At 43.7% G+C, this 13,810-nt stretch overlaps 1 protein-coding gene across 2 annotated transcripts in view; it reads left to right on the plus strand.

Moving 5' to 3' along the window:
* ERCC5 (ERCC excision repair 5, endonuclease) overlaps positions 1 to 13,810 on the plus strand; it is a 92,813-nt gene that overhangs the window by 53,052 nt on the left and 25,951 nt on the right. For both annotated transcript variants that reach the window (XM_069757960.1, XM_069757959.1), the window contains exons 11-12: positions 7,840 to 7,959; positions 8,578 to 8,791. In XM_069757960.1, the coding sequence (XP_069614061.1) occupies positions 7,840 to 7,959; positions 8,578 to 8,791 (334 nt within the window). The remainder of the gene's footprint in view (positions 1 to 7,839; positions 7,960 to 8,577; positions 8,792 to 13,810) is intronic.

A 13,810-nucleotide genomic window follows, 5' to 3' on the forward strand; every position in this document is an offset into this window, starting at 1 on the left:
TGGGATACACCCCCGAGTACTGCAGGAATTAAGTACAGTCATTGATAGACCATTATTTTTAATCTTTAAAGACTCCATAATAACAGGGTCTGTACCACAGGACTGGCGTATAGCAAATGTGGTGCCAATATTCAAAAAGGAGACAAAAACTGAACTCGGAAATTATAGGCCAGTAAGCTTAACCTCTACTGTGGGTAAAATCCTGGAGGGCATTCTAAGGGATGCTATACTGGAGTATCTGAAGAGGAATAACCTCATGACCCAGTATCGGCACAGGTTTACTAGGGACCGTTCCTGTCAGACAAATCTGATCAATTTCTATGAAGAGGTAAGTTCCGGACTGGACCAAGGGAACCCAGTGGACGTAGTGTATATGGACTTTTCAAAAGCTTTTGATACAGTGCCACACAAAAAGTTGATGCATAAAATGAAAATAATGGGGATAGGGGAAAATATGTGTAAGTGGGTTAAGAACTGGCTCAGGGATAGGAAACAAAGGACGGTTATTAATAGAGCACACTCGGACTGGGTCGCGGTTAGCAGTGGGGTACCACAGGGGTCAGTATTGGGCCCTCTTCTTTTTAACATTTATTAATGATCTTGTAGGGGGCATACAGAGCAGAATTTCAATATTTGCAGATGACACTAAACGCTGCAGGGTAATCAATACAGAGGAGGACAATTTTATATTACAGGATTATTTACGTAAACTAGAAGCTTGGGCTGATAAATGGCAAATGAGCTTTAATGGGGATAAATGTAAGGTCATGCACTTGGGTAGAAGTAATAAGATGTATAACTATGTGCTTAAGGCCGGAGTCGCACTACAGTGAGATACGGCCGAGTCTCGCAGGTTAAAAACAAGCTCTGGCACCGGCACTCCGGAGCAAAGCGTGCGGTTCCATGTATTGCTATGTGGCCGCACGCTCCGCTCTGGAGTGCCGGTGCCAGAGCTTGGTTTTAACCTGCGAGACTCGGCCATATCTCGCTGTGTGATCCCAGCCTTATTCTGAAACTCTTGGCAAAACCGTCAATGAAAAAGGCCTGGGAATATGGGTGGATGACAAACTCACATTTACTGGCCAGTGTCAGGCAGCTCCTACAAAGGCAAATAAAATAATGGGATGCATTAAAAGAGGCATAGATGCTCATGAGGAGAACATACTGTAATTTCTATACAAGTCACTTGTTCGACCACATTTAGAATACTGTGTACAGTTCTGGTCTCCGGTATATAAGAAAGACATAGCTGAACTAGAGCGGGTGCAGAGAAGAGCGACCAAGGTTATTAGAGGACTGGGGGTCTGCAATACCAAGATAGGTTATTACACTTGGGGCTATTTAACATAAGATCACCCCTTAGCCTTCGTTTTTCCAAACTAATGTATAAATATATGAGGGGACACTACAAAGACCTTTCTGATTATCTTTCTGATTATCTTAATCATAGACCTGAGACAGGGACAAGGGGGCATCCTCTACGTCTTGAGGAAAGAAGGTTTAAGCATAATAACAGACGCGGATTCTTTACTGTAAGAACAGTGAGACTATGGAACTCTCTGCCGTGTGATGATTCATTACTTAAATTTAAGAGGGGACTGGATGCCTTTCTTGAAAAGTATAATGTTACAGGGTATATATATTAGATTCCTTGTTAGGGTGTTGATCCAGGGAACTAGTCTGATTGCCGGATGTGGAGTCGGGAAGGATTTTTTTTCGCAGTGTGGAGCTTACTCTTTGCCACATGGGTTTTTTTTTGCCTTCCTCTGGATCAACATGTTAGGGCATGTTAGGTTAGGCTATGTGTTGAACTAGATGGACTTAAAGTCTTCCTTCAACCTTATAAAACATATGAAAAAAAATTGGAGTAAAAAAGTCCAAAAGTAATCCAAATATCAATTTATTAAGAAAATAATAATGTACAACATGTAAATAGACTAGGACCGAAAAGTCCGGAATACACTAGTAACCGCACCTTGAGAAAGAGGCGAAACGCGCGTCGGTGGCGGCGTGGACACTGATCCTGACACACTGAGATCATGGGTAAGCAACTAATCTAGTTTGGGACCAAGTCCTTCGAGTGGTATAGCGCGCAGACTTACTTGGTCATCTGGTTACTAGTGTATTCCGGACTTTTCGGTCTCTCTTTTTGTGGCACTTGAGCACCTTTTACCCATGTTTAATATTTAACATCTTTGGTCAGGATACGGGTGTCCTGTTATTACCTGATCCTAGTCTATTTACATGTTTTACATTATTATTTTCTTAATAAATTGATATTTGGATTACTTTTGGACTTTTTTACTCCAATTTTTTTTCATATGTTTTATATTATGTTTGGGAGTGTCCGTGTGGTGTATCTTTGAGACGTCCACATGGTCTCTGTGGCACCCCTTCATTTATGTTGTCCCGTATGGTATATGTTCATCTTCCTTCAACCGTAATAACTATGTTACTATGGTCAGTAGAAGATGACACAAGGGGAACTGCAGTTAAGGTACAGTCACACTCAGCAACTTTCCAACGATCACGACCAGCGATACGACCTGGCCGTGATCGTTGGAAAGTCCTTGTGTGGTCGCTGGAGAGCTGTCACACAGACAGCTCTCCAGCGACCAGCGATGCCGAAGTCCCCGGGTAACCAGGGTTAACATCGGTTTACTAAGCGCAGGGCCGCGCTTAGTAACCCGATGTTTACCCTGGTTACCATTGTAAATGTAAAAAAAAAAAAAAACACATACTTACATTCCCGGTGCCTGTCACGTCCCCGGCGTCCGCTTCCCTGCACTCCTCCTGCATCCTGTGTAAGCGCCGGCCGTAAAGCAGAGCGGTGACGTCACCGCTGTGCTCTGCTTTACGGCCGGCCGGCGCTGACACAGGATGCAGGAGGAGTGCAGGGAAGCGGACGCTGGGGGACGTGACATGCACCGGAATGTGAGTATGTGTTTTTTTTTTTTTTTACATTTACAATGGTAACCAGGGTAAACATCGGGTTACTAAGCGCGGCCCTGCGCTTAGTAACCCGATATTTACCCTGGTTACCAGTGAACACATCGCTGGATCGGCGTCACACATGCCGATTCAGCGATGTCAGCGGGTGATCCAGCGACGAAATAAAGTTCTGGCCTTCTAGCTCCGACCAGCGATGTCACAGCAGGATCCAGATCGCTGCTGCGTGTCAAACACAACAATATCGCTATCCAGGACGCTGCAACGTCACGGATCGCTATCGTTCCCCAAGGCACCCACATGCGATGAGATCCCAGGCCAAGTATTAGTTGTTTCTCAGTCTGGCTCTTTTTCACAAAGTACTTAAGACAAGAAAAATGTCATATGCAATTGTGCCATAGCAAAATCAGCAAGGACCTGACCATCACCAGCATGCTCATGCACATAATATAAAAATAAAAAGGTTGTTCAGCTCACCCCTATGAAGGACTTCACATGGACCATTTGTGGAACACAGGATTTAGTCTGTGACGGACGTGGAAGCAATACAACAGTAAAGGTGAAAATCCAGCTCTCACAGAATCCAATAAAAAAACAATCTTTAATGATAACTCAATAAAACATAGGCATTGTTGTGTGTAGTTGGAGAGGAAAGAAATGGGTGATGAGTTAACCAGACGCGTTTCGAACACGATTTGAACACGATGATGTGTTCTTAGGCCAGGGTCAAACTTGCGAGTGCAATGCGAGAAACTCGCGCCTCAACACCTGGCACTGCCACCTGCACTCTGGACCGAAGTGTGCGGCTGCATAGGAATACATGTAGCCACACACTCTGGTCCCGAGTGCAAGCGACAGTGCCAGTTATTGAGGCGAGAGACTCACACGAGTTTCTCTCAGTGCAGTCACAAGTGGGACCCCGGCCTTAAACTCGTGTTCGAAATGCGTCCGGTTAACTCATCCCCCATTTCTCTTCTCTCCAACTACGCACAATGTCTGTTTTATAGAGTTATTATTAAAGATTGTTTTTTATCAGATTGTTAGAGCTGGATTTTCACCTTCACCGTTGTCCTGCTCAGGTACATGCCATCAAAGTAGCTGATTAGGTAGGCAGAATCCTGGGTCCACAATTAGTGTTTGTGGATGACACCACTGCCACTTCACATGTGCTAAGTGCTAGCCAATCCCCTGTCGAGGACACTCGGGTGGATGCCTCCTGCCCTGCACCACCTGTCATTGCACATTCGCAACCATTTCCACTACGTTATCCTAGCGCAGCGTACAGATGTCCATACCCCAGGCCTTGGAATGCAAGAGGAAATACGCAGCCACCCACCCACAAGGCCAAACATAAACTGACACATTTCCAGACTCCTTTCCTGGAAAAGTTGCCTTTTAGACTCGTGGATACTAAGGCTTTTCGCAACCTCATGGTGGTGGCCATCCTCTGGTACTCGCTCCTTGTGGCCAGGGACACTACATTTCTCTGACTGCACACTAGATGAACCTTGTGGAGGCCGGGACCAAGTCGGAAGCTGGGAAGCCACACGTGCATCCTGACTCCTAGAATTGCCGGCCCTAGTCCTCCACCAGTTCCTGCACCCCCTCCACCTACTTATCCTCCATCTCCAAATTATCGTCCATATCTGTCACAAGCTGGAAGCACTGCAGTACTGGCTTGGTGAAGTGGCAACAGGCTCTGCAGAAACTAATTTGTTTAGGTGACAAACAGCACACCGCCACAGAGTTCAAAGGTCTAACGGACCAGACAATCTGGTTCTCTCCACTGAACCTACAACCAGACATGGTCGTGTGTTATAATGGCCATAACCTGGTGGCGGGTGTGAGGCTTGGCAAACTCGCACCTGTTCCATTCCTAGCCTATGTTCTCAATTTAGTGTTTCAGTGCTTTCTGAAAACCTACCCAGATTTGACAGAGCTGCTTGTGATGGTACATCGCATGTGTGCCCATTTCCGCAAGTCCTCTACAGCTGTCGCCAGTCGGGCAGTGCTTGCAAGTGCTTCTTCAGACTGGTTTGCAATCTGACCATGCACTAGAACACAACGTTACATATGTTGGCAAGGCTTTGTGAGCAGCAGCGGGCAGTAGTTGAATGCCAGCTACAACATGCCCATCAGTATTCTGGTCAGCCTCCACGCATAAGAACAGATGAGTGGGCATGGATGTTTGATGAGCTGTGTGCTGTCCTCCAAAACTTTGAGGAATCACTCAAGATGGTGAGCAGCAATGGCTCCATAATCAACATAACATCCCCTTTTGTGTCTACTTAAATGCACCCTTCTCACAGTGAAAGAGGAATCTTTGAATATTGACCAGGTGGAGATGGAGGAATAAGTGATACTGCCCAGCCTTATCTCATCTTCTCAGTGCGGATGGGATGATAATTAGGAAAAGGAACAGGAGATGGTTGCCTGTGCTACAGAGGGTACTACCAACACCAGCTTCTTGTCTGTTCAGTGTGGATGGCCTGAAGAGGAGGAGAACAGTTGTTCTACTCCTGGTGGGGACATGGAAATCTTGCCTGTTGGGAGTCTGGCGCACATGGCTGACTTTATATACTGCTGTCTTTCCTGTGTCTTTTTTTTTTTCTTCTTCTCAACACTAATCACTGGTTGGTCACACTTCTCGACCCATGCTACAAGGATAACTTTCTCTCTCTCCTTCCTGTGGCAAAGATGTCTAGTAAAATTGGTGCAATACCGGAAGGCCCTAGATGAACAATTAGTCAAAAAATTCCCATTTGACAATGCTGGCAGCAGAGGTCAGAGATATTTTATCAACCAAGGAGTAGAGATGAGGGAGATGTGCACTAGGTCCAACAGAGGCAGGGGAACACTACCAAAGATTTGGGACAGTTTAATTAGAGCCTCCCAGCGCTCAGGCCCTGAGGTGCAGGGTATTCTGACAAGGAGGGAAGAAAAGTATTGGAAGATGGTGAAGGAGTACCTAGCCGACTCTACCAGCATCCTCCGTGATTTCTTTATGCTGTACAACTATTGATTTTTAGTGCCTCCTGTGGGCATAATCAAAATGAGCAAAGCCTGTATTGACCCAGACTTAACCCCTTCGGATGACGGCATCGGAACATAATGTCCTCTAAAATGTTCCTTTTTTTGTAGTGTATTCCCATGCACCCCTTCACACCCAAACAAAGGTATACGGTTCTTCTTTTCTAATTTTTCGTGTCCTCCTCAGGGTTCTGATCCAACTCTCGCTCTTAATTTTTCCAATGTGTGTATGATCCACTACTAGATATATCACACCGCATAGTGGGTACGCTTTAGCAGTCCAGGAGTCCCACTCTGTAATCGGAAATATTTTTTTTTTCTGAGGACTTCCTATACGTGTCTTCCATGGGGTATTGCTGTCCCTCCTTCTAATTTTTGGCAGAACTTGAAGCCTACTCAGAGCCAATGATCTTAGTGTAGGGCTAGCTGTTGAAGGGACAGGTTAGCATTAAAGGCATATGGGCAGAGTTTATTGCCTTAAAGTCCTTTCTGCTGCAAGCTAAAACCAAAAGTCCTTTTAAGGGTTACATCTATTATTTTTCCCTATTAATACTGCTGTTACCCACACTGATTGTATAGGGATAATTTAAACTGCGCTTACTGTAATAATGGTAATCGACTAACTCGTATGAAGTGCTAGTTTGTCATCGCGTTTCAGAGTTACCCCAACTCCTTCTTCAGGACACCAATCATTAAAAAAAAAAAAATCTTTCAGTTTCCACAGTCTTCACTCAGCATGTCAGCTTTCTGAAAAATCAAGTCAAGTTCTTACGTTTTCCCATCTTGTTGTATTTCTCGTTGTCAAATGTCAGTATCATCTGACAGAAATGAGTGTTCCTTCTGGTTACATGAATCTTTTCCAAAGTCCACAACATGATCACTTATTTCCATGAATTCATTGACACATTCTCTTTGTGCAATCTTGTTAAAATTCTAACAACATTTATTCTGAGGCCATCCTATACGTGTCTTTCAGAGTGTATTGCAATCCTGCCTGTACATTTTTGCAAAGCCTTGCAGCTAGTGCATAGGCTTTACCTGTCTAGGAGTCCCACTCTTTTTGTTAGAATTTAAAAAAAATGAAAAAAAATTATTCTGGGGCCTTTCTCGGTGTCTTCCAGTGTGTATTGAAGTCCCATCTTCAAATTTTTGGCAACCCTTGCGCTTAGTTCATAGATATTCTGAGTCTAGTCTCAGTACCTGACAATTTTAACATTGTATATGAGGCTCTTCTCTGTCTAATACAGGGTATATCAGAGTTCCTCTTCCCACTAATTTTGGCAGTTCTTGTATTGTCTGCATAGGCTTTGAGTTTGAGTCCCTCCTTCATAAATTAAACAGGATGTGTTGGACCATGTCACACACACCACATGCCCAGATAAGGTAGTAAAATGTTAAAATTATATTTACCAGTGAATGTTGTTTTTTTTGTTTTTTTTCTTACCATTAAAAGCGATGAGAGTGTGAACATGCCCCCTGCACTCCCCAGACCTCCTGGGAGGGTCTGCCAGAAGAATGTTTGAGTTGCAGTTATACGTGTCACTTGAGCCCATACGAACGCAGGACCTTCTTGATTCGAGTAACAAGCACTTGAGCATTTTAGTGCTAGTTCATCACTAATTATATGCTATCACTGAAGCATTGATGCTGGACTTGCATGGGATATACTAGATGGGGTTATTGTATTGGGGTGTTTAGTATCTGTACACATTCTACTGCTGTTTTGTAAAACTCTTAAAAGTCTGATTAAAAATATATAGATACGTAAATCTATCTATGTAACGGAATTTATATCTTTATTCAACTGCCAGATGCTGTCTGTTCTATATGCTTTAAAAAAATCTTTTACTGTTCTTTCAGGAGGAGCTGGAGTCACTGGAGAATAATCTATTTGTCCAGCAAACCTCGCTCCAGGCGCAGAGACAGCAGCAGGAACGTGTTGCTGCATCGGTGACTGGGCAGATGTACCTGGAAAGCCAGGTTAGTGCTTTCTGTGATGCTATACAATACCATATTTTATGGCATTACAAAGCAGCTTTTTTCTGTTTTTTGTTTAATTCAGAATTTACTGTTAGTCAATTTCTACAAGAATTTCCTATGAGCACATTAAACCCGGAGTCCTACATATATTTTGCTCTTGAGCTGTCATTCTTCCATGTACAAGTCAAAATGGCCTTCTAATCTGTAATGTCTTTCAAATAATCGCTAATGTAAATATAATTTACATTTATACCCTACGTTACATACATTTTTACATTGCATTTTACCTTACAGCAGCATTGACCTCATATTTTTGGTCATGCTGCCACATTTGTACTTTTATTTGCACACATACAAAATGTTTCTGCCCAAATCACCAGGGTTTTTTCAATTTAAGTATTTTGCACGGGAACTATAGAGTCTTATTTTTCGCCTACATTATCTTGCAGTGGCGGCATTTTTTTTCCATCCTTGTCTTTTTGGAAGTTGGGATGAACAGATTCATACCCTTCACTTTCAGAGTGAAAGCACTGCTGCTGTATATATAGAGGGAAAAGCTGTTTCTGAATATTTGTATATGTACAAATTAATTGTCTACTGTACCTTCTCATGCTGTAGGAGTTATTGCGTCTGTTTGGCATTCCTTATGTTATTGCCCCTATGGAAGCAGAAGCTCAATGTGCTATTCTGGACTTGACTGACCAAACCTCAGGCACTATCACAGATGATAGCGATATCTGGCTATTTGGGGCTCGGCATGTCTACAAGAACTTCTTTTCTCAGAATAAATATGTGGAATATTACCAGTTTTCTGATATTCAGAATCAGCTGGGTGAGTACGTTTAAAAGCCTATAGCTTATTTAAAGGAAAAAAAATACAATGTCTAGACATTCCTATTACCGTCTTGAGTATAAAGCATATCTACAGTCGTAGCCAAAAGTTTTGAGACTGGAATATGTTTTAGTTTTCAAAAAGTGTGGTCCTTTAGTTTTTATAGGGGCAATTCATCTGATCACTCTTCATAACAATCCAGAGTTAATCCAAAGCCATTCCTAGCTAGCCATGCCATAACATGATCTCCTTACATAATTTCAGTGAATATCTAATTAACTCAAGAAAGTGTTTAATGAGGACAAGGCAGCTGATATCACTCTAGTGAATTAAGTTTAAAGGGAACCTGTCACCCCCCCAGGGCATTGTTAAGTTAAAAGGGCCACCTTCAGCAGCACTAAGGCTGCATTCTGTGAAGGTGGCTCTTATGTTTCTAATCCCTAGTAACGCTGAAATATTGACTTTTATAAATTGCGCCCCATACCTGTATTGAGTCCCAGAGGTATGGTGTCTCCCCCTGTTTCTGCCGCCTCCCAGCCGTTCATCATTTCCCTCTTGCGTCTGTGCGCCGCCTCCTGTGCGTCTGTGCCGCCTCCTGTGTTGCTGTTACATGCCCTGCGCCTTCTCCTTTCTCTTTCCTCCCTCGGCAGCGTCTTATGAGCTGAGCTCCCCATACAAAGTTCACTGGCAGGTCAGCTCATCAGACGCTGCCAAGGGAGGAAAGAGAAAGAGGAGGAGGGAGATGGGGCAGGCGCAGAGCATGTAACAGCAACACAGGAAGCGATGCACAGGAGGCGGCGCACAGACGCAAGAGCTGGATGATGGGAGGCGGCTGAAACTGGGAGATACCATACCTCTTGGACTCAATACAGGTATGGGGTGCAATTTATAAGAGTCTACGTCAAAATAGCTCTAACAAAGTATTAATCCGCACAGCGGGGAAGCCCACTCAGTGCACAGGTAATTGCATGAACAGATGCTGCAAGCGTATATAGAGCAGTAAGTGCTCCGTGAGTTGGGGTGCCACTCCAAAGAAAATAGCCACAATGGATACAAAAATTGAAAGGAACGGATGGCTGTTGTCCATTCCATTCCTGCTCCCATCCTCCCTACGCCGATGTTTTTAAGTGTTGGAATAAAGAAGTTTTTTTAACCGGTCTGTGCCATCCGTTCCTTTCAATTTATAAAAGTCAATATTTCAGTGTTACTAGGGATCAGAAACGTAAGAGCCACCTTCACAGAATGCAGCCTAAAGGTACTGTTACAATAAACGACTTGCCAACGATCACGACTAGCGATACAACCTGGCCGTGATCGTTGGTAAGTCGTTGTGTGGTCGCTGGGGAGCTGTGACACAGACAGCTCTCTCCAGCGACCAACGATCAGGGAAAGACTTCGGCATCGTTGAAACTGTCTTCAACGATGCCGAAGTCCTCGGGTAACCAGGGTAAACATCGGGTTACTAAGCGCAGGGCCACGCTTAGTGACCCGATATTTACCCTGGTTACCATTGTAAAAACAAAAAAACACTACATACTCACATTCTGATGTCTGTCACAACCCCCGCCGTCCGCTTCCCGCACTGACTGTGTCGGCGCCGGCCGTAAAGCAGAGCACAGCGGTGACGTCACCGCTGTGCTCTGCTTTACGGCCGGAGCTGACAGTCAGTGCAGGGAAGCTGACGGCGGGGGACAGACATCGGAATGTGAGTATGTAGTGTTTTTTTGTTTTTACTTTTACAATGGTAACCAGGGTAAATATCGGGTTACTAAGCGCGGCCCTGCGCTTAGTAACCCGATATTTACCCTGGTTACAAGTGAACACACGCCAATCGAGCGATGACAGCGGGTGATCAGTGACCAAAAAAAGGTCCTGATCATTCCCCAGTGACCAACGATCTCCCAGCAGGGGCCTGATCATTGGTCGCTGTTACACATAACGAGATCGTTAGCGGGATCTTTGCTACGTCACAAAGTGTGACGTTGCAACGATATCATTAACTAAATCGTTATGTGTGAAGGTACCTTTAGTGCTGCTGAATGTGGCTCTTAACAACGCCCTGGGGGGGGGACAAGTTCCCTTTAAGAGCAGACTGGCTTTTCTGTTAACCATTCTTACCTCCAAGGAAACACATCCAGTCATCATTACTTTGCATCAAATGGGTTTTACAGGCAAGGACATTGCATCCTTTTAGATTGCCCCTAAATCAACTGTTTTTCGGATCATCACAAACTTCAAAGTTCTTTTCAAAGGTTCATTTGATGCGAAGAAGGCTTCTGGGCACCCAAGAAAGTCCAGCAAGTGCCAGGACCATCTCCTAAAGAGGATTTCGGTATGCGACTGATTCAACACCAGTCAAGAAGGAGAGGGAAAAGGCACCTTGTGTGGATCAACAAGGCAGGAGAGCTGACATTATTAAAATACTGCTCACCTATGGAAGATGTGCACCTGTGTCACATCACTGGCTAAATTGGATGAAAGCTCTGTTAGCGGCTGGTCCACCTGTTAGAGCACTTCAGGGTTCAGATCCAAATAGCAGAAAAAATTGGGTTATCAGGTGGTGCGTGTCCAATCACGAGGCAAAAATATTTAAAAAAATGTATTGCTCCTTCATCAGGCGAAATGCAAATATACCATATACAATAACTCCAAACCATTATATACATCCTTGGGTATCTGCTGACAAATCAGATTTTAGGACATTCAGGTGATCATGAAGTAATCAATTAACATTGAATATCAATCACATTGGTTGTTATAATGTAGCATTAACCATTTCCAACAAATGTACCTGTAAAAGAAAGATACACACGTACAACCCCATATATTGAGCTAAACATTTTGAAAGCGTTAATTCTTTGAAAAGAATTTGTTGATCCATAAAAGCTAACACAAGTTATGAGAAAAAAACCCCAAACAACTTTCTCCCAAAGCGCACAAGAATCCCCATCCCCATACATTCATTCAATCCTTCAAGCTTGAGCATGGAAAGTTTGTAAATCCAGTAGGATTCCCTTCTGATCAGCCTTTGTAGACAGTTCTGCACATTTTCTGGAATCTGTTCAATGATGGTTAGTTTCAAATAGCTGGGATCCCTATTGTGTTCCATTGAAAAATGCCTGGAGAGACTATGTTGAACAGCGGTTCTGATGTGGTGTTTATGTCCATTCATTCTAGAACAATGATTGTGCAGAGAAGAAAAGGTGAGCACTCCTATAAGTCCTGTGTTCCAACAGTAAAGCATCCTGAGACCATTCATTTGTTGGCTTTCCTTTCATCCAAGGGCATAGGCTTACTCACAAGTTTGCCTAAAACACAACCATTAACAAATAACTTTTTCTAAATATCCTCCAAGAGCAACTTTTCCAAGCTAAGCAAACCTTTTTCCGGCATGATGGAGCTATGTCCCAAAGCAAGTGATAACTACGTAGCTCTGTGAACAAAACATTGAAAGTTTGGAGCCTTTGCCAGGGATCTCCATGCCATTTTGAACCTGTGGTAATTACTTAAAAAAGTGGGTGGACAAACCGACAAATTGTAATAAACTCCAAGCTCTGATTACACAAGTATGGGTTGTCATGAGTCAGGATTTGGTCTAGAAGCTGGGTCAGCACTGTAAATAATGACTCTTTCCATAAACTTGACATAATTGTCAAAAGTTTAAAAACTTACGAAATGCTTATAATTGTGCTTCAGGTTCACATCTGACTAAAAGATTTAAAATTCTGAAGCGGCAAACTTTTGGTGAAAGCCAAAATGTCAGTCTTTTTTATATCAGAGGTAAAACATCTGACATTTACCTGCTTGATGCCTAATATATATATGCCGTATCCGCAGTATATGCCAAAGATGTATGATTGGTGTGGAAATAAATCGCATCTTGGTTTTGCAGAACATAGAAATAGAAATGATGTTTATTGTGACAACATTTTACATGTCTGGAAGGTCTCATTTGACAACATTGTCACTTTGGAACTTGAAGCCCTTTGTTGGTGTTGATTAGAAAGGAGCTTGGCAAATAGGCCAAGGATATCATTTATCCAACGTTAAATCTTGCTAAGACCCACAGCTGTTGTGTAAAATAGTGCTGTTGTTCCTGGTGTAAATCCTGATAAATGGCATTTGGCATCCCCGTCTTCTGTCGGAAAAGAGCAGGAGGAGCTGAGCAAATTGATTTATAGCTTTGTGGGAAAAGATTCAGTATGAGTTGCGTTTTTTTTTTTTTCCTACTTTAAAGGTACCGTCACACTGAACAATATCGCTAGCGATCCGTGACGTTGCAGCGTCCTGGCTAGCGATATCGTTCAGTTTGACAGGCAGCAGCGATCTGGATCCTGCTGTGCCATCGTTGGTCGGCGCAGAAAGTCCAGAACTTTATTTTGTCGCTGGATCTCCCACAGATATCGCTGAATCGGCGTGTGTGACGCCGATTCAGCGATGTCTTCACTGGTAACCAGGGTAAACATCGGGTTACTAAGCGCAGGGCCGCGCTTAGTAACCCGATATTTACCCTGGTTACCAGTGTAAATGTAAAAAAAAACAAACACTACATACTTACATTCTGGTGTCTGTCCTCTCCGGCGCTCTGCTTCTCTGCACTGTGTAAGCACAGCGGCCGGAAAGCACAGCGGTGACGTCACCGCTGTGCTCTGCTTTCCGGCCGGCGCTTAATGCAGGAAGCAGAGCGCCGGAGAGGACAGATGCCGGAATGTAAGTATGTAGTGGTTTTTTTTTTTTACGTTTACGCTGGTAACCAGGGTAAACATCGGGTTACTAAGCGCAGCCCTGTGCTTAGTAACCCGATGTTTACCCTGGTTACCAGAGGACTTCGGCATCGTTGGTCGCTGGAGAGCTGTCTGTGTGACAGCTCTCCAGCGACCACACAGCGACGCTTTTGTGTAAATAGCTTTTGTGTAAAGGCGCCAAACCATAAAAAAGTGCCATCGCTGTAATCATACTGACCTGAAGAATAAAACTGTCTTATCAATTTTACCACACACGCAACAGCATTGGGAAAAA

The sequence above is a fragment of the Ranitomeya imitator genome, chromosome 3 (genome assembly GCF_032444005.1).
Source record: "Ranitomeya imitator isolate aRanImi1 chromosome 3, aRanImi1.pri, whole genome shotgun sequence".
NCBI lineage: Eukaryota > Metazoa > Chordata > Amphibia > Anura > Dendrobatidae > Ranitomeya > Ranitomeya imitator.